The sequence below is a fragment of the Fundulus heteroclitus genome, chromosome 7 (genome assembly GCF_011125445.2).
Source record: "Fundulus heteroclitus isolate FHET01 chromosome 7, MU-UCD_Fhet_4.1, whole genome shotgun sequence".
NCBI classification, from domain to species: Eukaryota; Metazoa; Chordata; class Actinopteri; order Cyprinodontiformes; family Fundulidae; genus Fundulus; species Fundulus heteroclitus.
The window spans coordinates 37,040,086-37,066,219 of NC_046367.1; the positions used below are offsets into that span (position 1 = coordinate 37,040,086).

Genomic DNA, 26,134 nt, shown 5'->3' on the forward strand with positions numbered 1-26,134 from the left:
ATGTGAGGGGTTACTTTTGTCTATAAAGGTTATATTTTAGGTGACAGTTAAATATGTTTTAGTTTTGACCCAAAATCTGCTAGAGAGCTGAAGATGAAGAGGGACTTAAGCTCCACCTGGAGAAAATTACTGTTTATAAAAGTCTAAAATTAAATCTGGCAGAACGTCTGTGGGCTCATCAGAAGAACGTTCCTCAAATCTGCTCAGTTTGGAAAACATTTACAAGGTAGAGTGGAAAAAAGGAGCAGAGTCAATATGTGACATGCACAAAGGCTGAAATATAAACATTTCCACTACTTATTGATATAATTGTCTGCTTATGTTTACATTTACTGCTGATAAATATGGAAAAGACGCTTTTCCATTCTTTACGATTTATTATTGGAGTCTTCATCAAGTCTTATGATGTCACTAACATTGCTGATTATTGCAAATACAAATAAAAAATGAAAGTACAATCATTTGTAGAGCTTGTTCCAACAGATGTTAAACACTAATAAAAGCCTTCGTGCCTTTCTTAGCAGTTGTGCCCGCTTGTTTGTGTTTATGGGGGGGAAGCAGAAGAAGAATGACGTGGAAATGATGGAATGATCTCGTCTTTCTCTTCCTCCCCCTCTTCCGTTGTCTCGTTTTAGCCCACCATCTGGTGTTGCCTGCTGATGTCTGCGCTCGCTGTAGAACAAAGACGTTACGCCACCTCTACGCGCACACGAGCTCTCACTCAGTTTGCCGATCTGTGACTTACAGCATATTCATACCACAGTCCACGGTATAGCAAGTATACATCCTGCTGTGCTGGCCCTCTGTGTGTAGGCTAAACGCTTCACAAACTCGCACACTTACTCGCTCATGCAGTGTGAAACCGTTTCTGCTGTGATTTTCTTTGCATATGAGCAGGAATGTGCCTGCTGAGCTGGCTAGTGGTTCGGAACTAATGTTCGACATAAAAACGCTCTTTTCTACCTTCAGATAATTCAAACATGTCTTTTTTTTCTGCCCCTTGTGTTCTGTTGTTCTTTCATACATGTTTTATTTTGTTACAGGGTCAGTTCACATTAATGAACCTCTTATCAATTTGCTTGATTAAGTCGAGTCGTCATCAATGGCAGACTAAAAGAATAACAGCTAAAAAACAAAGCACTTGAATGCTTGAAATTCAGTAAAAATAACACATGGAAAAATTAAGAAAAACTCATGTTAATTGAGCCCACAGTCCTATGTGACCTATTGAGTTTACTAGAATGGTCTTCTGAGGCGGTTGCACATAAAAAAAAAACCAAACATATTGCATCATTAGGGTTATTTTGGATCGTCCGGGAACACTGACCCCAACATTAGGCTGAATAGAGGGTAGGGTCAGTGACTCGGGTGTCCTAATTGCCCCATTTGTGACCTTAATAACCCAGGAAGTGAGATTGTTTGGACTACAATTTATAATCCTGTTATTACTAAATATTTAAATTGAAAAAGACAAACTTTTTAATGTTGCAAGGGGATCAAAGAGCAACAAAAAGAGACGTGTTTAAAAGAAAATAATCTACTAAATACTGTTGCCAATAATAAACCAATCTAATGGTCGGTGATCATAAATGGTCAAAAGTTTTGTTGTTGACACTGACCAGTGATCGGCAGCTCAGATATTGAAGAATCTGATTTTTATTTTTTATTTTACAAAGGAATAAAGGAGTTTTACTGCAGTTGAAAATCAATAATTACCATTTGAAGCAGCTCCGGTATTTCTGTTTCAGTTTTTAGAAGTATTAACATAGCCACAAGGCGGGAAGGACTAGGTATATTTGTATTCTAGATTGTTTCAGGCTTAGTTTAAAGGGAACTCTGCTTACTTGAGATCAGACTCCATATTTATTTATAATTGTTTTTTAACTAAACTGTCATATAATTGACAAATATTTCACTATTTTTACACTTGTTTCCAGTATTTAAAGACTGTCACTAGCCATCCATTCATGACAACGCTTTATATAAATTTGTTTTGTTTTTTCGTCAGGTTATTAGTAAAACTTGTAATGGTAATATTGTTGAACTTTACAATAACAATATCGCTTATGATTAATCAATATTTTCCTCACTCATCTGTTCATCATCACAATGTTCCCAGAATTTTAAGTTTAGCATATCAGCTGCTATAATATACATTAGATGTGGGAATTAGTCATAAAATCTAATCAATTAGCCAAATATATTACTTGCAACCAAGTTGTTAATGCATGGTGTCTGAGATCTAATATTCCTTTAAATATTTTATGCATTGTTGCACACATTAAAAGTAGCAACCAAGATTGCAGTATGATACATTTTTATATAATTTACCTAAAATAGAGGTATCATCAAATCAGATGTAATAAATATAAGCATTTAAAACTGAACAATCATACTTCACTGATGTTTTACGGCTAAGAAATAAAAAAAGCACAAAATCTGTATTCAGTAGCTCCAGTTTAATCTGTTTGACATTCAACAATAGTGTTTTTAATGATAAGGATGTTATAACCTTTCCACTAGTTTGTTCAGACAGATTTTAAATATATTTCTACTTATTTGGGAACAAAGATTCAATATAAAACAATGAAAAAAATATATTTTATTAATGTTTTGATTTATTTGTTTCAAACTATATTAAGACATGGCTACTGAGTGTAGTAAAAGTATTTTGTGATCACACTGTTTTAAGCAGCATTCTCAGACACTACTTTTCTTGTTAAGTGCCAGATTTATGCTGTTTGTGATTATAAAGTATTAATTTAAAGCTAGTTGTTACAGAACAAACAGGAAAGTTTGGCATAGTGTATTTGGATATTGTTAGTGTGACAATAACCTTCTGTGCAAAAACCGTTATGAAATTTGCAAGTTTTTCAAATTAAGGAGATCAAAAACCAATTCATCAATGTTTCCTTAAATTTATAGATCATAAAATAGACATATTAAAATGGAAAAAAAAAAACTCTTTTAATGCCGTCTTTCTTTGCCTTAAACACAATATGTGTGAATGGCAACAAACTCTTCTGGGATCCTTTTTTGAACTTCTTGAAGACTGCAAACTTAATTTCAATTGGATAAGGATACGTTAGATGAGGTTATAAATCTAAATCACTCAACCTTGCTATACTTAGTAATTTAAGCCTACCAAACATTTGTAAATTTGTTTTCTAAAGGCTTTTTGTCAGTCATCTGCCGACCTGGAGGAACTTCTTCTGTTCTCTTCTCTGTTCTTTTTTTTTTTTTAACAAAAGAAAAAAAGAAAAACGGCTATTTAGGGCCAGATGTTCCTCACACTCACAGTGGCATGAAATCAGTAAACAGTTAGCAACTGGTGACAGAGCATGTTCTCAACAAAACAACTGTATTGAACAGTTTCCTTATTGTGATTAAACCTCATCCATCACTGCAGTAGCCAGCCTGTGCATTGGTGTGCTTCTTCCTCTCAGTCTGTTGTTTCAGAGAGAGAGAGAGAGAGAGAGAGAGAAAGATTCGCACTGATACTGTCACCAGTGTGACCTCACAGACTCACTACAGTAGATCCCCCATCTGTTACACCACTCTGAGACCTGTTTACACACACACACACACACACACACACACACACACACACACACACACACACACACACACACACACTTGGCAGCTCGGTGTCTCTGCAGGAGCTGCCATCATCCCAGTGGAGAGCAGTCAAGAAGGGTATCACATCTCTCTTCCGTGGTTTTCTGTCTCATCTCACATCTTTCTGCTGTTTATCAAGGGCCTTTCAGCTCCTTCATCCTCTTATCGTCCAACATCGCTGTTGTGTCTTAAACCTGACGGTCACCAGCGTCTGCACACCTCCGATGGTGATCTTGGATGTTTCACATTGCTACTGTTACTCCTAGAGATAAAGACTTACGTTTTCTGTAAGTTGTCATGGAAATAATTTTTTTTTGGATGGATACCATTTTAATTCTACATTCTCGCTAAATATGAAGCCCTTGCAGCAGGCAGACAGGGATGCAGCACTCTAGAAATGGCAAAGATATTAGGGCATGATTGCAGGGTTGGTAAACATTTGTTGAGAATAAAAGACCCAAATTAACAAAGATTCAAAAGTAGTTAAATGTGAAGCTCTTTCAGTCCTGTTGCTTTCCAGACTTCAGCATACATGAAGTGCCCACAAGTATTCAGGAAATATGTCAAGACAGTTTTCTCAAAGGTCTTTTGGACTGTGGAATAATGGGCCTGTTGCTTAATAAGTTAATAAGATGCTGAAGTGAGGTGTTGGTATGGTTATGGAGTGCTATACTGTTTGAGCTAACTGAATAGTTTGGGATTGAAGCTGGGACTCTCAAAACTCCTAAAGATTTTAGAAAACACTCTCTTCAAACAGTCGTACAGGAAAAAGTAAAGTAGTAAAACACTAAAAGAAGGTCAGAACATTATCAGTTTAAGCTAAAGTCTGCGATTTTTCCAGATGTTTTCCCATGTCCCTTATTGAATAACTGTGCATGCACAAGGCCGTCTTACCTGCTCTTCCACTCCTCAGGGGGATCACGTGAAAAAAAAAAATCTCCCAAATCCACTCTGGTCTCATTTCTTTCTACTGAGGCCTTCCTCTTCTTCTCTTAAACTTGTACGCGGTTTGCTTCTTGCGACTCTCAGCCATTTTTAAAGTATACTGTGTGAGCAGCAGTGCTACAATGAACAGCTAACTGCTAAGCTAACCGCTAACCTAGCCGCTAAGCTAACCGGATACATAAACACTGGAAGTGTTAACAATCCATACATTCACAACATTGTATGGATTGTTGTGAATTTTTAAAGGCCTGCAGCTCCCACAGACATCTATTTTTTAACCTCCTTTTTCTGAAAACATAATGTATTGACTTCTTTCAGGATGGAAGGATCATTTTACCCAGTATAACAGTGTTTCTGAACAGGATTACCAACTATAGCTTTATTCGGATGGAACAAACTTTCATCTAATTAACCATTAATCAACAATTAATCGTACGTTGATTATTTGTTTGCATCCCTAGTTAGTTATCATCGACTGGTTGTCTAATATTAGGTGGGAGAGGTAGCAGGTCCAGGAAGGACACCCAGACGTCTCTCTACCTGCTAACCAGGCACTTTATCTGGTACACCTTGCTGGTGCTGGGTTGTGCCACTTTTTACATTCAGACCTTCTTGAATCCTTGAAGCATTAATTCAGGTCAGTGTCAGAAAGATTCCCCTGAGATTTTAGTCCATATCGACATAGTCCAAGTTGATTGTTGTTGCTTCGCCATGGTACCTGGACCATTAATAGGCAATGCAGCATTAAAAACTCAGTTTCCAAGAGCAGAGAGGCCATCTGCAAACCTGAAGTCTGACATTTTATCAAATACCATGGCAGAAATGTGTTTAAGTAGACCCCTTATGTTATCCTGACAACTCAAATTATGATCATTATTCTTCTTATTTCTCATGTCATCCACTCTTTCTGTATATCTCTCTCCATCTCACACTTCATTTCTCCTGTAGAGGTGATGTAGGTAAAGTAGTTGAGTGTTCTCACTCATTTTCACATAATGCGTCCTTCCATCATTCTCGCCCTCACGTTTTCTGGTTCAGTTTAATAGAACTCGCTCACCGACTGAGCTGTCTCTTTGATAGCGTGGCCTCCTGTTGATCCATCATTGTGGCAAACCCATTTAAATGTTAAACGACCTGCAAGAGAAGGTTCATCTGTACAAACGGCTTTTTCTGTCACTGGATGGATTTGATAGAGTTAATGTAGCAAAGAATCAAACACCTTTTTATAGCCACGAATGGAAACAGAAATACAGAGACTCACTGCAGTATGTGCTTTCATCATTACACAGAAAATGTGCACCTATCACAGCTGTATAGCTGGAATAATAGAAATGTTTTATGAAACTGTGGTGTGAGCTAAAGGTTTGTATGTTGTGCTTGTTTAATGTTCCGTGAAAAACAAAGACTTGTTTAAGGTCAATGCTAAGTCAAACCAGATTCTTTTACTGCACAGGTTGCTGAAAACAGGGACGGATCTCCAGTATTTTGCACTAAATTAAAACTAAACGTGTAAGTTATTAAAGCTCAATTACTGTTAATTGCAAATAACGACACATTTGCAAGTATTTGATTGTGAAATGCAGCCATAAGCACTTCCGAGTGCCCCTCCTTTTGCTGAATTTGCTCAGATGTTTATCTAGAGCTTGAGAACTTAAAAATAATAAATAACAATAAAACTGTCAGAAAACAGATATATTTGCATTAAATGAAATGCACTTTAGACAGTCTCTGAGAAGAAACAAATGTTCACTTTAATTAAAGGAAGAGAACATAGCTACCATGTTTCCATAAGTTTTTTTTTTTTTTTTTTCAAGGTCGGGGAGCTTCCTATCAGGTCTGGACAGTCAGTTATTTTTCCAGCAGGAAAACAGTTTTCTGCAGAGCGGAGGACTTTATGTCGGCTTAACGCTGTTAAACCTACAATCCCCACAGACAAACAGCGGTGTTTAAACCTAACACTGCTGACCCACGAAAACCCACACCCTCACTCACACACACACACCGGATTCATCCATTTTTATTGACAGCTACATAAACAGTCTCTAAGACCAACAAATGTACAGCTGCAGAAGTTTAGATTAAATTACAGGAGACATAGACACATTGCTTTGTTTAGTATAACAAATCTGTTGCAGTTTATGTACGTATGTTTGCTATGCTCAAATTGATTGATTTTTCTAAGTAAAAACATAATTATTTAATTGATTATTATTCTGTTAGCTTTAGTTTAGCTTTAGTTTCAATGTATTCTCTGTAAAAAGAAACCGTTGTTGATGTTATTTTATATGATTGATATAGAAGTCAAAGCTCTAAACTGGATGAAAACACAACAAAATTAAATGTTTTAATTTTTTTTGGTAATATTATGACACAAAACAAACAATATTTAAACATCTAAGAGCAACCAATGGTAAAAAAAAAGAAAGACTGATGTTCACCAAGTTGTGGAATTCTGTAAAACTTCTATAAAACATATTTGTTTTTAATGCATAAATGATCTGGTTGTTGCCTTTTTAAGATCGAGTAAATCTACACTTACGTGCACAATTTCACACACTGCAGCCTCCATCGTGTCATATTTGTCAAACAAAGATGAAGCCAAAATGGAAGAGATTGTAAGTACTCGCTGCAAACTCATAGTCATGGGGAAAAAATTTTTTCCCCCCTTCAACAGCTTGTGCAACTTTTATTTTTTACATATTTGGACACTATGGATATTTAGTGTACATTTTTACAATGCCAAGAAATGAAACTAATACAATTAATAAAAACTGAATTAAAGATCTTTTAAATAAGTCTGTTATATGTAACAAACACGGGGCACGGTGGTGGTGCAGGGGTAGTGCAGGCGACCGATGTTCGGAGGCTTCAGCCCTCAACGCGGATGTCCTGGTTTTGAGTCCCGGCCCGTGGACCTTTGCCACATGTAGAATCAAGCTTTTGAGTCATTTGAAGCCGTATGGATACTTGAGATGGCTTGTACATGCAATTAACCTTTCAAACATCTCACAGCTGAAAGTAAGCAGACAGGCAGACTGATACATGGCTACAAGAAGTAGTTCACTGAAGTTATTTCAACTAAAAAGGGGAAAGACTAGCTCTTTGGGGGTACGGTATTCATTTTTCTCCTCAGTATACACACATTGTTAATTTTATTTATTTGTTTATTTGTTTGCAGATATAAAAAAAAAGATTAGACATTTTACAACTGTCTTCTAAAACGAAGAATGATTCAAGGTACAAAATACAGTTTCTTCAATTTAAAGATTTTTTTCATATATATGGTTGTAGACAAATCAATATTTTTGAGTCTTAAAAGAAACAAAAAAAAAAAACTTTACTATCCGCACTTCACTTCTTAATGGAAAGAAAATGGAAAGGTAGACAAACCCAAAAAGCATTATTGAATGGCAGTGATTATTCAGGAGCTCGTGGTAACTTCACCGGCTCAAAATAGCATTTTTTGACCACATTTTTCCAATTTGTTTCAGTTTTCTACCCCCCCCCCCCCCAGTTCTTACCAGGTTTGTAACTTTTACACTTAATTTGTCTTAGCAGTTAAGGTTTTTTAATCAAATCTTTATTAGACATAATCATAAAAGTGCTCAAATCCCACATATAATTCACCTTAATTGAGTATTATTTTCTGAAGATTTGACTTTTACAGTATGAAAGACTTCCAAATGAAGTGTGACTTTTTAGTATAATTTCATTTTTGTTTCATCTTCATTTGACATGGACAATGAAAACATAGTGACAAAACAAAGCATGTCACTGAAGTGCTGTGTATAAAGTTTATAGCTATTGCCAATTTTCAGCTCATGTCCCTGTTTGGGCTTTTATATAAAATAGAATTTACATACTACACTACTTCAATTGAAAAAATAAATGGTAAATGCAGTGTTTCCCGCAGGAATTTGCTTAGGTGAGGCGGTGAGTCATTTGCCCATTCACACACATATTCACACCCTGATGGTGGTGAGCCATGTTAGCAGCCACAGCTGCCCTTTTGAAAGATTTATATCTAACTTATTTTGAATGAACCACTGTTGGATGTCAGACATACTGGTGGACACCACACTGTCCTTGTCCAGGGATCAATTCTGATTGCTGATCAAGCCAGATTAACTTTGAGAGACCTCCCTCTGATAGAAAATATTTATTAGTCACATCATCAAGTCTTTTTTTTAATTAAAGAGAACCATGAGTAGGTGGACCTGAAAATTAAATCACTTGTTAAAGCTAGTACGAAATGACCCTGTGAATTTATGGATGGTACTAAATATCCAGTTGGAAATGGTTTCTCTAGTATCTATAAAAGCGGGGCATAAAATGACAAAGGGACAAAATGACCAGCAGCCTCTTCAGTGCGTCAAGCAAAGTAGTTTTAAATTAGACAGCACTAAATTACTGAACATTTGTTTGCAAAACTTCAGAAAAACTTTTTAATGAACTACTTTTTTTTGCTGTATCCAAAATATAATTTAAATATCTTCTGGATCTATGTTCACTCAAAACAGACTAGTAGCAGTGTGGGACAAAATACAAAGACATGCATATCAGAAAGATCGAAACTTTGATGTTATATTTGGAGGTTTTGGATGCTGTGTATCTCAGGCTGAAGATTAAAGCTTGCCCTCAGTGCAGCTTTTAAAAGCCAGCATTTGTGATGGTATGGGGGTCCATTAGTGCCGCGGTTCCAAACCTTTCTTCTTTCATGTTTTGTCACTCTGAGCATGTCAGTTTGTCCCTTTAACCCTTCAGAACGTTGTTTTTTTTGTCAATGTGCTGACAAATTAATTTAATTTCTAAAAACTATTTCTCTGCATAATTATTGTCTGCAGAATTGAGTTTCTATTAAACCTCTGATTACTGTTTATTATTTTTGCCCCTCTTGACCACTGTGGGACCACCGAAGTCACTCCAGGTCTGAAAACTAAAAATGGCTACAGTGCTGTGAAAAAATGATTTGCCCCCTCAAGGATTTCCTCTGTTTTTGTACAGATAAATGTTTCAGATATTAAAATGAGTTTTAATGTAAGACAAAGATAGCCTGAGTAAATACAAAAAGCAGTTTTTGAATCATGATTTTTTTTATTTATTTATTTATATATATATATATATATATATATATATATATATATATATATATATATAAATCACGTATTGTTTCTGATTAAAGACCTCAGAAGTCACTTTATAGAGATTCTCGGACAACAGGAAGTAGGCTGAAAAAAAAGAAATACACCTTACCCCAATCTAAAGAAATTCAAAAACATATGAGCAACAAAGTCAATGACATCAATCGGTAAGGGAAGACTTGTGAAAGCTATTTCTAAGGCTTTGAGACTCCAACCAAACCAAGTTAAAGAGCAATTCTCTAAAAAATGGGTAAACCACGAAACAGTGGTGGACCTTCCCAGTAGTGGCCCGCAACCAAAGTGTCATAATCGTGTTTGTTGTAGAGCGTTTCAGTTTTTTTTTGTTACTGTCATTTGATTTGTTTTAAATTAAAGCTCTAGTTTTTCTTGGGTCAGTTCTGCGAGACTGGAAAGTATATTAGAATGAATAACAAACAAAGTTATTTTAAAGCTTCCTAAATATGCCTCAATTTAAATCGATTGGAGAGCAGATTGTTATTTGACAAATATCATATTCCACATGAGCTGAAACCCTTACAGCACTGAGCCATCACAGGCTTCAAACACACACTTTTATCTGCAGAAGCTCTTTGTTTACAGTATTTTTCCTTTAACCGTGTCCCACACTCAGTCATTACTGCTGTACAGCTGCCTTAATAATGCGGTGTTTTTCACCATCTTTTTGTGACTGCTTTTTTTTTTTTACCTCAACAATCTATCTTTGGTTCTTTTTTTGTTGTCAGGTTTACAATCGTTCCTCTTTTATATTCCCCTCTGCTTTTGTCCTTCAGCCTCTCTGTGTTGGCTGTATTCTTCAATTACCTCTTGTAAAATGCAGAACTTTTATTGATATTGCTGAGCTTCGAGAGGGAGAAATTGGTGCATAAAAGCAGACGGTCCAAATGGCTTTTCTCTTCTTCTTTAGACTTGTTTTTCCTCAGACCGTTTTTCAGTCAGAGAGAAATTTAGCTGAAAAAAGCACCCTGTGCTTCTTTCTCGAAAATGGAAAAGCTTTTAGTTTAGCTTTTGGAGACTATTCAGGTCCAATAAGCTGACCTCTGTCACCCAGTTTTCACTCCCCTCCTCACATCATCAATGCGTCTCTCCTGGTCTTCAGCATCTTTTTCTCTTTTTTTTTTTTTTACCTAGAGAGACGAGTTGTCTCGGGTGCGTGGCGTGGTTTTGGAGTGCGGGAAGGAGCAGCTCATGTTCGAGGTTCCCCTCAACGACACCGGCTCAGCGGGACTCGGCGTCAGCCTGAAGGGCAACAAGTCCAGGGAGACCGGAGAGGATCTGGGAATTTTCATCAAATCCATCATTCATGGAGGAGCTGCATACAAGGTGCCATAAAAATAATCAGAAACATAATTTAAAGCCCTTTATAGTATCTCAATTTAAGGATTCTTTTAACAATATCATAATTATTGATGCTTTTTCACATTTTGTCACAAACAATCACAAACTTTAACACATTTTATTGGGATTTTATAATAAACCAGCAAAAAGTAGTGCATAGTTGGGAACTGGAAGGAAAACAACACATGGTTTTTAAAATGTATTAAAAATAAAACTTCTGACCGGCTTGTATTCGGTCCTCCTTGCTGTTAAACCCCTGAATCAAATCCAGTGCAGGTAATTGCTTTCCAACTTATTTACATGTTAAACAGAGTCCCCCTGTGTGTAATCTCAGCATGCTGTTCTTTTGAAGGCCTCATAGGTCGGTTAGAGAATATTGGTGAATAACCAGCATCACAAAGCCAAAGGCACACTACACATGATAGGGAGAAAGTTGTGAAGACGTTTAAACCAGGGTTAAAGTTAAAGCTATAGTTGGTAACCCTGATCAGAAACACTTATTGTTATACCGGATGAAATCGTCCTTCCATCCTGATAGTGATCAATACATTATGTAGTCAGAAAAAGGAGGTTAAAAAATTAGATCGCTGTGAATGCATGTGCACTTCTAGTGTTTATGTATCCGGTTAGCTTAGCGGTTAGCTTCGGTGTTAGCCGTTCATTGTAGCCCCCCTTCTCTCACTGTAAACTTTGAACATGGTTGAGAGTCTCAAGAAGCGAACAGTGTTCATGTTTATGAGAAGAAGAGAAAGGCCTTAGTAGAAATAAATAAATCCAGAGTGGATTTGGGAGATTTCCTTCACGCGATCTCCCTGAAGAGCGGAAGAGATGGTAAGACGGTCTTGTGCATGCGCCGCTATTCAAACAGGGACTTACGTTTCTTACTTGCATTTCCCTAAAAATCGACAACTCTACCTTTAAAAAAACAACAACATTTCAAGCTATGAAGCTCTTACACTAGATGGTCAATCCATAATCTGAAAACTGTAATGCACAACTAAAGACAAACACCCACATTGACCGGCCAAGGAGAACTTCCATCATTGAAGTAGCCTGACGGTAACTCTGGAGCTCTGGTGGGACTGCCCTTTATGTGTGGGGGGCAGAATTGGGACCAGTTCCCGATGGATAAGGAAATCTTTCTGTAGATTTCCAAAAGCTATGTAGTGAATACAGCAAATATGTAGAAGAAAGTGCTTTGGGTAGACCAAACTACATCAGAGCCTTTTTTTGCGTACAGGAAAACTAACACCCTGAACACACAACCCCTGCTTGAGCCCTTTTGCAACCTGATAGTCTTACAGTCATATTCATTAAATTAGGATATTATTGAAAAGTTTATTTATTCTAGTAACTTAATTCACTAAGTGAAACACATTATATAGATTAGCACAGACTGATGATGTTTTAAAGCCTTTATTTCTGGTAATAGGGATTTTTTTTCACCTCCAGTTAAGACAAATTAATATTAGAATATGACACCGGACCTCTAAAAAAGTTATGCTAAAATAGGGGCTTAATGAAAAGTATGTTTAATACTGGTTGAAAGGTTGTTTTTGTTTTGAAAAGGTACTTATGATCTAATAAACAAGCCTCCTAGAAATGTATGTTCTAGTTTATTGAATGTGACTGTACTCCAAAGACCTGCAGTTTTAATTGCGGGTGCTTAAAAAAATGAATAACCTAGTGAGTTTGATTAAACATGAATGCCACATCTTTTAGGTTTTTATTTATATAATTTTTTTAAATGTTAATTTTCCTTCTTTTGCACTATCATGCATTATTTTGTGTGGCTCTCTAAAATAAAATCCAAATCTGCTACACTGAAGTTTGTGGTGGTAGGGTGACAAAATGTGGAAACATTCAAGGTAAGGCACTTTACATCTTAGTAATTTACTAAATCAAGCCATGTTACAGTGAAAAGTATGGTTTATCTCTTAGTTCATCCCTTGCATTTAGTTGCACTTTATGGCTTAAAGGATCAAAGCGTAGCATCATGGAGATAAACAGCAGAAAATAAATATTTGCGTAGCAGATGGTCTTACTGGGTCACTTCAAATGTTTCTTCTTCCCTGTGGCTTTGTGCTCCTTCCCTGTTCACCTTTGACCTTTTCCTCACCAGGAAGCAGGTGATACTTCTTAGACAGCTGAGCTAAACAGGCAAGCAAATTTACCCACGTTAAACACGGACCGTATAAAATGAATAGAAAGTTTTGGGGCTAATCTTTAAGGGACGTCCAGCAGTGGTAGTCGCTGTGGTGGAGGCTGAGTGGTGTCAGTCGGTCATGGGGGTGGTGGGGGTGGGTGCATGCGCATACTTTGGCGTGCCATCTTTTGGTGTTGATCTTTTCTGGTGTTTTGGCCTTTGAGGTGTGGACTCCCTTATTTCTTTGGTTGTTGATGCGGCGGTGTCTGAAATAAAATGTGCGTTTACAGGACGGGCGGCTGCATATCAATGACCAGCTCGTCGCTGTGAATGGAGAGTCACTGCTGGGGCGCTCCAACCACGCAGCCATGGAGACGCTGCGACGGTCGATGTCGCAGGAGGGAAACGTTAGAGGGATGATTCAGTTGGTGGTGCTGAGGACTTTAAAGGTACATTTGCTGTTTCTGTGTTCTTAAAATACATTCGGCTGCTTTTCAGCTGTATTTACACCCTAAACACTCGTTCACTTTTTATCACAGTGCCACAAATCATAGACTTCATTGATTTTGTTGGGATTTTGTGCGACCGACAAACACAAAATAGTGCAGAATTGTGAAGCAGAACACTGCAGAAACAGAACTAAAAATAAGTACAATTTTCTTAAAATTAGTGTATTTGTCCTTGATTTGAGCAGGTAAATAATATAATTTGCCAATGGAATAACATTTTTCCACTTAAAATAGGAACAACTCATTTACATCTTATATCAAGTGCAGGATGTCTAATTATCTTATTTTAGGGGTAAAGATACTCATTCCATTGGCAGATAATCTTATTTACTGGCTCAAATCAAGGACAAATAAACTTTAAGAACATTTTACTTGTTTTTAGATCTGTTTTTGCAGTAAAGGAAAATGATGCATGGTTTTCATTATGTTTACAAATAAGGGTGTGAGGAATGGGATTGCCTATGTAAAAAGATCATGTGGATACTTGTTGATGAGCCAATATTATTTTAAAAAAATTCAAGCTGTACGAGATTTTATATTAAATCATCAATTCGACACCAGCCTATAAAATAGTTGAAAATTTTAGCCCTAATTTGGATCCTTAAAGGGACAGTGTGTAACTAATTTGGCTTTTAATTAGCAAAAATCAAGTTTTGCTTTTATAAATTTTAGTAGCTGAAAGGGGACAAACCGTCAGCCATATGCGTTTTCCCAATCTGTCTCCTGTGTGAAGACGTGCTGTCGGTGGATGAGGAGTAGAAACAAGCAAAGATGACAGTAGATCATCATATTTGCCGTTTTCTGATTAAATGGAGGACCACCCATAGTCTTTCCCCAGCAAGAGGGAAAAAAAAGCAACCAAGAAAAGAAAAAAGTATTATAATCGGGACAAAATGAGTCTCGGAGCAGCTATTATTAACATGTGGAGATAATTCATGAGGGAGCGGGGATTCAAAACGGATGTGGAGGTTGCAGGCTTTCTGCTGGACAGCAGGTAAGTTGTTTAGATGTAACAATGAAGTTTATTTAGGCGTTTATGTTAGAAACAGGGCAGTGTGGTCCAGCAGCTATTCTGTGTTCCCGGCAGAGACGGCTGGTTTGGTCGTCTCACTCTCAGGGAGTATGTGTGTACACGGAGGGGCGGAGTGATATTTCAGCCGGTTCACGCTTGTCTGTAGCACAGCAGCGCGAGTGGGTCTCTTTACTGGTGTTTATAGTTGCTTATAGAGCCCAAATAAGCGACCGCACGTTCAGAAACGAGCCTGAAAAAACGCGACTCACAGAATTTACAAGCGACTTAAGAATAAAACAAGCGGATTTGGCAACAGAGCAAAAAACTATTTCGCACGATGACCGTGGCTATTAGCTTTTAGCAGTAGCTTGGTACCAGATAGATGGAGGACATGTTGACAGTGTCCCACTTATGACTCTCCACGGCTTCTGCAGTAGTTATTACGCGCTTAGCGGCACCACTAGACTCTACCTCTGTGTGTAAACCTTACATGCCGGGGTTATAAAAAGCCTAAAGCCAACAACTTGAACTTTCCAGTTCAAAGCAAACTTTACAAAGACTATTGTCTGCTCATCAACTAGCTTTATTTAGCAAATTTCAAAACCACATAGTTTACTAAATGCTTTGGAATTTAGTTTAAAAGCTGTTTGATGAAGATGCCTGTGCAAATTCCCAGTTATCCGGGTCATGGCAGGACCAAGTTGCATATACTGGGGAGTTTGTTGGGTAATCCTCCCCCTCTGTTTTGTGTTTGCTTTTCTCTTTTGACCAGGATGGCTTCCTTCACCCCTTTTTCAAACCACCTGTCCTCTCTGTCCAAAATCTGGACATCATTGTCATCAAAAATGTGTCCTTCGCTCTTGAGCTTGAAGTGGACTGCTGAATCTTGCCCTGAGCTGCTGGGCCTCCTGTGTTGTGCCATGCGTTTACATAGCTGTGTAATTTGATCAAATTGCTCAAAAAAACAGAATAAAAACCAATTGACACCAAAACATGAAGGAACTGATTAGAATCCAGCAGAACCTTAATTAAGGGCAATGTGGAAAATCACGCAGGATTTGAAAGGCAGTATCGTCTCTGCAGAAGTCCCTCTGTGGTGTAGCGGATTCAATCTATGACTAATTCAGGGGACCCGGGTTTAAATCCCGTTTGCCACCGCTGTAAAAACTCTGTGCAAGTTATAATAACTTGGTGTGGCGGTCCCTGAATAAAGAAGCAGCGGGAAGGATTCTCTCTTTGTCCCTGCAGAACAAAATTCAAACGGCAGGTTGTTCCAGGACAGAATGATGTTCTGCAGCTAGAGGGGTCAGCCACGCTTGCTTATTTTTTTAACTAATCACATTCAGTGACCGCTGTATCTCCATCTGTAAATTATCACTCAGGCTCCGTCAGATTGGACTACAAAGTGTGTTCTTTGGTTTTCATTCATGATGCTTCTTTATTCACACAGCAGCTGTAGTTATACTGAGATCTAATTACTGTTCACTGATTAAGTGACTTCTGAATGCAAACTGGTAGAATACAAAGGTCGGTTACAAATGCATGCCACATTGTTCTAATTATAATTATAAAACACTTTGAACCATGCATCGTTTACCTTTCACTTCACAATTATGCAATTATGTGTTGATCGATCACAGCAAGTCCCAAAGTTTTTAGTTTTAATGTATTTTTGCACAGTGTCAGGCGTGAAGAAGTACTTTCCAAGTGGACTTTCAGATGACACCTCCTTTGCAGAGATCTTTTATTTATCTCTTAGTCACTGCAAAGCCCACATTTTAGTTTCAGCAAACATTGATACCGTAGTTAAATGCCCTTCAGGTGTAATAGGTTAAAAAGACAGACAAGACAGAAATTGGGAGTTTTGCAGTGTGACATTTTCTGCAACTAGATTGTGTTGTTTATTTTTTTTGATACAAATGAAAAAGCAGGTGAAGCTAGTTGAGGATAATAATGGAAGTATTAAAAAAGAAAAATAAGGAAAACGATTATCTGCAGTTTGGAAAATGAAACACTGTTTTATTTGGAAACCATAATTGTAAAAATACGAACAAGTGTGATCTAGCTGGACTCTGATGCTAGAAAACGTCGAGCTGGTTAGCATAAAAGCAAATATAGACGAAACCCATCCATCATTAGGTTTATCCATCACAGAAAAATCAGGAATCAAACATTTTGTCTATCCTCCTTCCTGGCCAGCTCTCAGTAAATAAAGCTGTTTTTTTCCCCCCTGAAGTTAATTTGATCTGCTGCTTTCTACACATGCCTTTCAGCCTTCCTATCAGTTCTTCAAATTCTTGACTCTAGTCTCTCTGCTCTCCTTTCTGCTGCTACCAGCATCAGCGGCTAAAAGAGCATTTACACGTCAGCTTTTCAGAGTTCTTCCTTAGACGAGTGTTCTTGACTCAGGTGTGCCTCTTTGTGAGTTGAAGGGGAGAAAAAAAGAGCTTTTAATCTCATCTTCTTTTCAGTTGATGCCTTTTTTACAAGGCCACGCAACGTGTTTGCACGAACATCCTGCTCATATTCAGCCGGGTGAATGGTCCCTCGCAGGACTGGCTGGCTGGAAAAATACTAAATGTGGCGTTTCCAAATACACAATTAGAATTAAAAGGAGGGACCACAGGGGTAGCTCTGTCTGTATCAAGGATTTCTGGAGGGCTATTGATACATTTAACATGTACAGTTGAGAACATTTTGCTAAATTAAAATGAATCAGGTACGTAAGTAGCTGGGTGGGAAAAAAACAATACAATTCCAGCTTTTTACAGTGCTGTGAAAAAAAATGGCTCCCTACAGTTTTCCTATATTTTTGCTTTTCTGTAACACTGAAGTGTGCTTAACCTTAAAGTCCCAAACGGATGGCTGGATGTTCTCCTTTAGCCTATTCTGCAAGATGCAGAACTCATGGTTCCAGCCGTTAAAGCAGATCCAGAGGCACCAAAGCTCCTCCAGACCATCGCATCACCACAGACTTTGACTGTTGGTTTCATCTTCTTACACAAGGTGTAACAGTCAGAGTATTTTCTCAAAAGTTTTATGAATCGTCAAGATTTTTCGTCTCTTTTGTTATTGTTGAACCATGAACAATGATTTCTGAACTATTTATAGCTAAGCTGCTGTAGTCTTAAGCTGCTGGAGGACATAACGACCACTTTCTCCCCACTCTGCTACTTTCTCCTACTACTCTCCACTTTTTGCAGTATTTGCTATTTTTACAGCTTTTAACTTCACGTTCTCTCTCTGTTTTTTTCTCTTCATAGTAGCTACATCTGGCCTGGCGTTCTGTTCAGCTGTGGCATCGTCCTGGAGGGGGACAGATCAGCTGAGCTACTGCTGCCAACAACTTCACGTTCTCCTTCCATAGATGATAGACTCGGCCTTGTTTTTTCAGTGTTAACCCTCTCTCTCTCTTCTAGACGGCTATGAACTTTTACTGTGACTAACTGTATGTGCTCTCTTCTACCCTCTAGACTTGAAAACTGCCTCAGAGCTCATCTGCTTGGCTGAGTTTCTTTCTTAGACAAAGCCGCTAAAGGTGCTAATACTGCCATTACCCTTTTTTGCTTGTTTCTTACACAGAAAGTGCTCCTGGATCAGTGCTTCTCTGTTCCTTTTGTGTGTAGGCAGATGGCTCTTCACACTAAGCCTGGTTCTGGTTCCGCTGCAGGTTTCTTCCTCTTAAAGGTCTTTTTTTCCTTTCCTCTGTTGCTACATTTATGCTTGGTATGCGGGATTGCTGCCAGGTCAACATGGTTGTGGCTACTCTTCCAGGAGGAATGTGATCTGCTGGGTTTCCTCAGATTGAAAACTTTTTAACCAATCTTTCTATGTGATTCAGTTTGATTGACTCTGTAAAGTGCCTTAAAGTGACACGTATTGTGAATATTTGCTATATAAATAAACTTAATTGAACTGAATTAAAATGAGGCTTAACTGAGTCAAGTCATGACTGCAGTGCTTTAGATTTTATTTTTTTTATATATTTTTTTTACCTATATTCATACTGGTTTTCTCATTAAGATCCAAGATCTCATTTTCAAGAGGGACCTGTTTGATAAAACAAAACACAGTAACAATACAAACAGTAAATAAAACATTGAACTCAGTGAAATAAGCTAATAAAACATGACTTGAAAACAAGAACAAGTTGCACAAGAAGATTTCTCTTCTTAAAAGAGAAATCACTACCCTGTCCATAAGTGACGGTGTAAAACTGGCTTTACTGTGAGGAGAGCCTCTGGTGTTCCAGCAGTTTCCAGTTCATGGCAGGCTTGAGCCTTTGTCACTACTGGGCTGCGGTGGCACGTCTTAATTGATTTCTTTTCATCTGAAGAGGGCAGCTTGGGTTTCTTTCAGGCCGCTGCAAACATGGTGACGCATCTGCATAACTTGTATGTATATTTGACCCTGTTTGCCTGAATCGGAGAACTATGTAAGTATATTAGAGAAAGTCCAGACTAAGCTGCACCTGGTTGTTGTTTTTAGAAAATTCTGTTTGTTGCATAGTAATTGCCCTGTTAAGAACAATTTAAACAAATCATTAAAAGATAACGTTACTTTAATGAATTTTTTCTATACCTTTGCATGTTTAATTTTTCTTGAAATCCATAACATTAACTTTCCTTAATAATTTCAGTTCATCCATTATTTCTCGTATTAAGATTGCTTGGAAGCAACAGACTAAGTCAGGGTCGTTATTTAGAAGAAACATGGAATAAACATGGGTTGCATAAAGTCTATAAAGGAAGCCTATTTTCCGCCTTTTCTCGAAGTTACACTAATGCATTCATGAAACAGTAATAATATTAATAATAATAATAATAAATCAGATGTAATCCAAAAATGTTTCCTAAAAGTTTGACTGTTTTTTAAACCCAGTGTTATAATAATTAATTGACTTCTTTCAGTGGGTGCGAGAGCATTTATCTTTTCAGAGAAATCTGATTGCACCGTAACACAGGTTAATGGGAGGACCAGTGAGGGGCCAACAGGATGTTCACCAAACTGAAAAATGATGCGTCTTGGAGGGGCTGCTCGGGCGCTAGCCACTGGAGCTCGGTGCGAGGTCAAGAGTGGGATGACAAAGAGGATTTATTACCCACACAGTGATACCGCTGTTATGTCTTCTTTGTTGTTTGAGACGAGGGCTAATCCAACACCGAGGAACACAAACACATTGTTTAACAAATTCAAAATGACGCACAGATGGGTGCATATTAATGAGTATGTACATCAGTTTTCTTCACACACAGACGACAATTAAATGCAAATTAAATCCCCAAAGAAATTCTGAGAAAAGACACATCGAGAGTGTAATCCATTCTTTGTTTGAGCATTAGGGGGGGGAGCCCTCAGAGGGCTCTCCAGTGAGGAGAAAGGTGTCGGTGCGATGGTTAGTGCCACACAAACACACAAAACTGAAGCACTGTTGAAGATGCTTCCAACTCAGTGGGTCGTGGGAAAAGGGTCCCCACTTGTCCTCTGGGTACTTTTTTAGTTTGCCGATCCTGCCGAGCGAGACAACTCAAAGAAACTCTTATTTATTCATCTAGTTACACATGCATCCGTCAGAATTTCATGGCCCATTTCCAAACTCGAAAGTATTCCTGCTTTGAGCTTCCTGTAATTGTGACTGAGGCGACATCCAGTGACAGTGCAAGTGAGAAATTGTGTTTTTTCTATAATTTTAAGACAGAAAATGATTACTAAGTTCACATTTTTAACTAGCTTTTGCACCTTATTACAGGAATTAGCATGGCCAGCATGGCTAACATCACTTAAACAACATATTTACCTTAACTCTGATATTTTCTAAATGCTGCCATCCTTTTTTTTAATCCATAATGTTCCTTGACAGACAAAGGTTGAAGGCTTAATTGGATAAAACAGCAGCTATGCAGTGATATGTTGAGCGTACTTGGTGTCTGATGAAAGTCTTGCTCTCTTTCGCAGCTTGGGTGAACTGCAGACCTGTAATGTAAAATGGCTTCTATTTAAATAGCATTTTGCATCTCTGGCTTCATCAAGTCTTGCTGACTCTGAAAACAGTTCCCTTTGAGTCTTTTTCACCCAGCGTCCATTTTAGCTGGTAGCACTTAGCACTTTCATTCACCAGAATATTTTTGAGTCTGTAATCACGTTTTCATCGTTTTTAATGCACATTTTGAAGTAAACAATTGAAGGGGCTGATGGAAATGGCAAAATGCAAAATTAACTCACTAAATTTTGCAAAAATGTTGTTACGCTCGCTTGAGGTGGTTTTTGACTTTTTCGAAAAATAGTAAACAACCTAAAGAGGAGATGAAAAAACATTTGTTGAATCAGTTCTGACTTAGTGAACATTTACCTTATATGACTGAAAAGCTGTTTCTATTGCCGGCGTCTTCTCGGATATTCCCATAACGCTCAAAAACAGGTCTGGACACAACAACTGGTACGTGTGGACTGAGAAAGCAACGCAAGCATTTCTAAGTCTCGTCCTTAATAAAATAAAATAAAAACTGAATCAAAAAAATGGCACATTCATTAAAGCCTCGCTCCACTACTGATCTGTGGTCAGTGCTAGTTAGGGACAATAATTACCTGTTTATTACAGCCAACGACGTTACAATGTGCGTCTTCAGGTTAATTTGTTACAAACCGGTAAATGGAAACACGTCAAAATTCGCATGAGAATTAGATGGAAACACAGTGTACACTTAAGGTAAATTAGGCTGTGGCAGGACGCTGGAGTACCCGGAGAGAACCCACGCATGCCAAGGACCTTCTTGCTGCAAGGCAACAGTGCTGCCACAGTGCAGTCCTCTTGTATTCATTGTGAACATTTACCAATATTAGGTTAATCCTCGGCAACAACCTTTGTACAATATCTCTGTGCAGGTTGAATATTGTTTTTGTAAATGCTGATTGATATTTGTTTTGTTCCCTTTTAGGATCAATTTGAGGTGTCACCCAATCGCTCCTTTGACGGCACGTCTGGACCGCCGGGACTGATCAGCCCAGCCAAAGGTCAGACCGGTATTGTCAGTCAATCCCCAGACTCTGTTCACCCCCAACTGGTTTCCAACCCCATCTATTCCTCTAGTGGTGAGTGCAACTTATTTTCATATCAGTCCTTCCTTTTATATATATATATATATATATATATATATATATATATATATATATATATATATATATATATATATATATATATATATATATATATATATATTAGGGCTGGGCAAGTTAACGCGTTAATTTCGCGTTAATTCATTAGACTATTAACGGCGATATTTATTTTATCGCGCATTAACGCATGTTGCTCACATCATGCTTTCAGTCAGTGTCAGTCAGCACGCGCGCTGACTGCAGCGCGCTGTCTCATGGCAGCACTCTCCCGCTCCCCCTCCCCTCTCGTACATGGCTCAGCGGCGCCAGCCAATCAGCACGCAGGCTCAGCCTGGCCCGCCCACTCAGCTCTCACACAAACTTAACAAAGAAACAGCTGAGAGAGACCGCAGCAGCGAAAAAACATGAACAGAGGAAGTAGCACCGTTTGGGTTTATTTTAATACCGTAAATGAAATCAAGCTGTATGTTTTGTAAAAAGCCGGTTCATTTCAGTGGAAACACAACAAATTTATCTAAGCACGTGAAAAAACATGAAAACGTCGAGCCCCAGAAACGGAGAGAGGAGACGAAACTTCTCTCATTGCCCCGACAGAACCACAGACTGATGTCTCTGACTGAGGCGTTTCAGTCCTCCAGGGAACATCCAGGTAGATCAGTGGATGGATGGATGGATGGATGGATGGATGGATGGATGGATGGATGGATGTTACTGGAGCCCACACATAACATGTAATTAAGACCTTGAAAGAACCCAGTACATATATTAAAAAGTGTTATTTAAGATAAGATAACATTAGTTAATCCTTTTTTTATCCCACGACGGGGAAATTTATAGGATTAAAGCAACAGGCAGGTGCATACAACACAGACAAAATTACATAAGGATTGAAATAAATAAGAGGTGGATTAGCGAAAAAACACTGAACATAACATTATTATTATTATTATTATTATTATTATTGTTATTATTATTATTATTATTATTATTATTATTATTATTATTATTATTATTATTAAATTGTAATAATAAAATAAAAACCACAAAACCCAAAAGGTCAACAGTTTCATGATACATCAAGCTTAGTGACTGGCTAATATACAGCAGGTCAAAAAAGGCCATATTTTGGCTGCAGTGCTTGTTCTCTTATGAAGAAAAGATCAACTAGTGCACTAAATTCAATAGATGGGTTGAAAATATCCAGTATAAAATAAGTGGTACAAATGTTACAACACTTTTGTTCATATGGCAGCAGAACATTAAAATAAAAGTGCTCTTTACACTACTTTTGAATTCATTCTTGGAGTTTGTAAATACAATGCGATTAATCGCGATTAATCGCGATTAATCAGGGCGATTAATCGCGATTAAATATTTTAATCGTTGCCCAGCCCTAATATATATATAAACATAAACAGGTTTTTAGAAGCTCCTTCGTCCCTAAAATCAGACGTTTGAGCACATCTTTGGTTTCTGTGATACGTTAAATGCATTGAACCAAATGCACTTTATTTTCCTGTTAATATATCAGCGTTAATTCCAATATATGCCAATATATCGTACATCCCTACTTTCTAAGTTAGTGATTTATTTGACAAACATATAACGATCCTATTTTATGTAGGCATTTCTATGTATCTGAGTGAAATATTTATCTTTGGATTAAAAAGTTTTATAAATAAATGTTTCAAAACACTGGTATTAAAATGCTTGATTTGGATTTATATTTGGACACATATAAAAATTGTATTGTTGCCTATTTTTTTCAAAACCCTTCAACCTTTCCACGCTTTGAAAACTACACAGAACTGTAACAATCAAGGCTGGATGAGGGCCCAAGTTTATCTTGCCACCCCACACACGGGACATTATAGTAAGGGAGGTAAAAGAATATCCCCAAAGGTCACAAAACTGCAGCAAAGAGTGGCATCTCAGGGTCACCAGGTGTCTATAACAACTATTAGACTATAGTGTTGGTTTTTGAGGCCTGGCGGGACAAAAAGCTTTTTCTGTCCAGACATCATTAATGTAATATGTGGAGTTTGCTAAGCACTGGAATCTCAGCTAGAACCATGTTTGTTTAAATGTCAGTAACATGGAGGATTCTTTTTAAAAGGGGTCTGGCAATCAGACCATTTTTTTATATAATTTTTATTATTACAAAAAAAACTATTTTTTTACAGGCTTTTTCAAGATCAAAATTTGATTAATTGTGCCTTATTGTATTTGTCCCTTAACTGTAGTGGACAATAGTAGACGGCACGCTCTCAGTTTGGAGAAGCAGAGAAGGTGGGTGTTGCTGTTGACCTTCTGGTCCAAACATAAAAAAGCAATGTTATGTGTGATTGTCGAAATGTAGGTAAGTTTTGGTCAAAATTCGGGCTGCAGCTAAAACATTTTACATAAAAGTAGTTGGCAGTATCTAATGGCCAGTTTTTTTTCTTTCTTTTTAGTGAAATATTTTAATAATTTTCCCAATGTGACTTCAAATAAAGGCCCAAGGGGAAACCAAAAACATTCAGTTATAATTTCCAGCAGCAAAAGCTGATATTCAGCTGTAGATAAATCATTAAAAAGTGCATACAATGCTCACACAAATGGTTCAGAAGCTGTAAAAAAAACATTTTTAGGTGACGATAGCTGTTATTTGTTGTTCCTTGTATGAGTATTGATAAGCTTGACTTGTCCAGAATCCTCCTGATTCTCTAAACTGAGAACCTGCTGACTTCTGTTTACTATTGGTAAAAACAAGCAATGCCAAAGGAGTATTTTATCGAAACCGGACCATTAATTTTCTTGGAAAATGTATTATTTTTATTATTATATTATTGTTATGAGAAGCCAGTTCTTCTAAGACCATTTGAGCTAAAGTCATCTGCGTAAACAGCATCTGAAAGCAGCATTAATTGTGAAATAAAAACACACGAACCAGTTTTTGTTTTGTAATTATAGCCTCACAACAGGTTTAATTACCGTAATCTACACCATGCATTGTTCTCCAGTAATAAAGTCATCAGCATCTCTGGGAGAAATATGATTATTATTTGATACATATACCCAAACGCTTCTACTTCTGCTGTTTTCCTTTTGATGCCGCTAGACGAGCCCTGCATAAATTTGAACTAATTGTCTGTTTCAGATACATATATACCCACAGCAAAGATACACTCATATATAACCTGGAAGTTGTCTTCCCACCTCTTTAGATGACTTTACACTCACTGCTTAATATTATGATTTTCCAACATTTAAACCTGACTTTACACCAAGTCTGCATCATAAATGTTGAGGTTTACGGTGCTTGGTCTCACTTGATCTTAAGTCTGGTGCGTGGAACAACCAGAAGATTCTGAGCCTCTGAATGAAGACAACAGGCAGCATAAGATCAGATAAGATAATGTTAGGCATGGCTGTTTATTGCTCTGTATGTTAGGGTGAGAATTTTAAATGCAAATCCTAAAATCTATTGGTAGCCGATGTAAAGAATGTAGAATATATGCGGGCTGGAACATGAAAGCAGTCTTGCCCCAGCATTTTATGTGGCTTGTATAAGCCATAAACTATCCAATCAAATGCAGAACCGGATCAGCTAAAACCCTCAACCTAGTAGATAAAATGTTATGGTCAATGGTATCAAAGGCTGCACTGAGATCAAGTAAAATAATAGAACAATTTTCTGCATCAGAAGCCAGTCAAGGATCATTATGAACCTTCAAAAGAGCCATCTCAGTGGAGTACAGTTTTTAAAGCCAGACTTAAATTGTTTTAAAAATCTGTAACTGCAAAGTAGAGATCTGATTTTCTGCAATGTTTTCTAATAATATACTAAGGAAAGTTTTGAAATTGGCCGATAAAAGCTGCTGTCTAAATTGGGCTTCTTTCGAATTGTTTTCCTCAGTATGTTTAAAATAGAATGGAAAGCAAGCTGTCAATGATTGATAATAATGAAGGACCAATGTTGGTGAGACGCCCCGAGAAGATGGAGGGAGGCGAAATCTCTAAGGACTCCGATTAGGGTTTCATTTTGCCAATAAAGCTAACCAAGTCACCAAGTGTAATTGTACAAAAAGAAGTAAATGACTCCAGGCACTGATGAACATCAATATCAGAAATATACCTCAAGGAGATTTTAGATTTCAAATCCATTACCTTTTTTACAAAATGACTGAGAAATGTGTTCATCAGAAAGTCTCCATTAGAAAGTGACACAACCTGCTGAGGTGGAGATGCAATACTGTTGATAAATACCCTAAGAATCTTCAGATTACTGAAATAAGAGGATCTAACCTCTTTT

The 26,134-nt window shown here is 37.6% G+C and overlaps 1 protein-coding gene across 4 annotated transcripts in view; it reads left to right on the plus strand.

Moving 5' to 3' along the window:
• The window catches only part of pard3bb (par-3 family cell polarity regulator beta b), a 302,455-nt gene that overhangs the window by 104,622 nt on the left and 171,699 nt on the right, over nucleotides 1-26,134 (plus strand). For all 4 annotated transcript variants that reach the window (XM_036139581.1, XM_036139580.1, XM_036139582.1 and 1 more), the window contains 3 exons: nucleotides 10,854-11,045; nucleotides 13,497-13,655; nucleotides 21,663-21,816. In XM_036139581.1, the coding sequence (XP_035995474.1) occupies nucleotides 10,854-11,045; nucleotides 13,497-13,655; nucleotides 21,663-21,816 (505 nt within the window). The remainder of the gene's footprint in view (nucleotides 1-10,853; nucleotides 11,046-13,496; nucleotides 13,656-21,662; nucleotides 21,817-26,134) is intronic.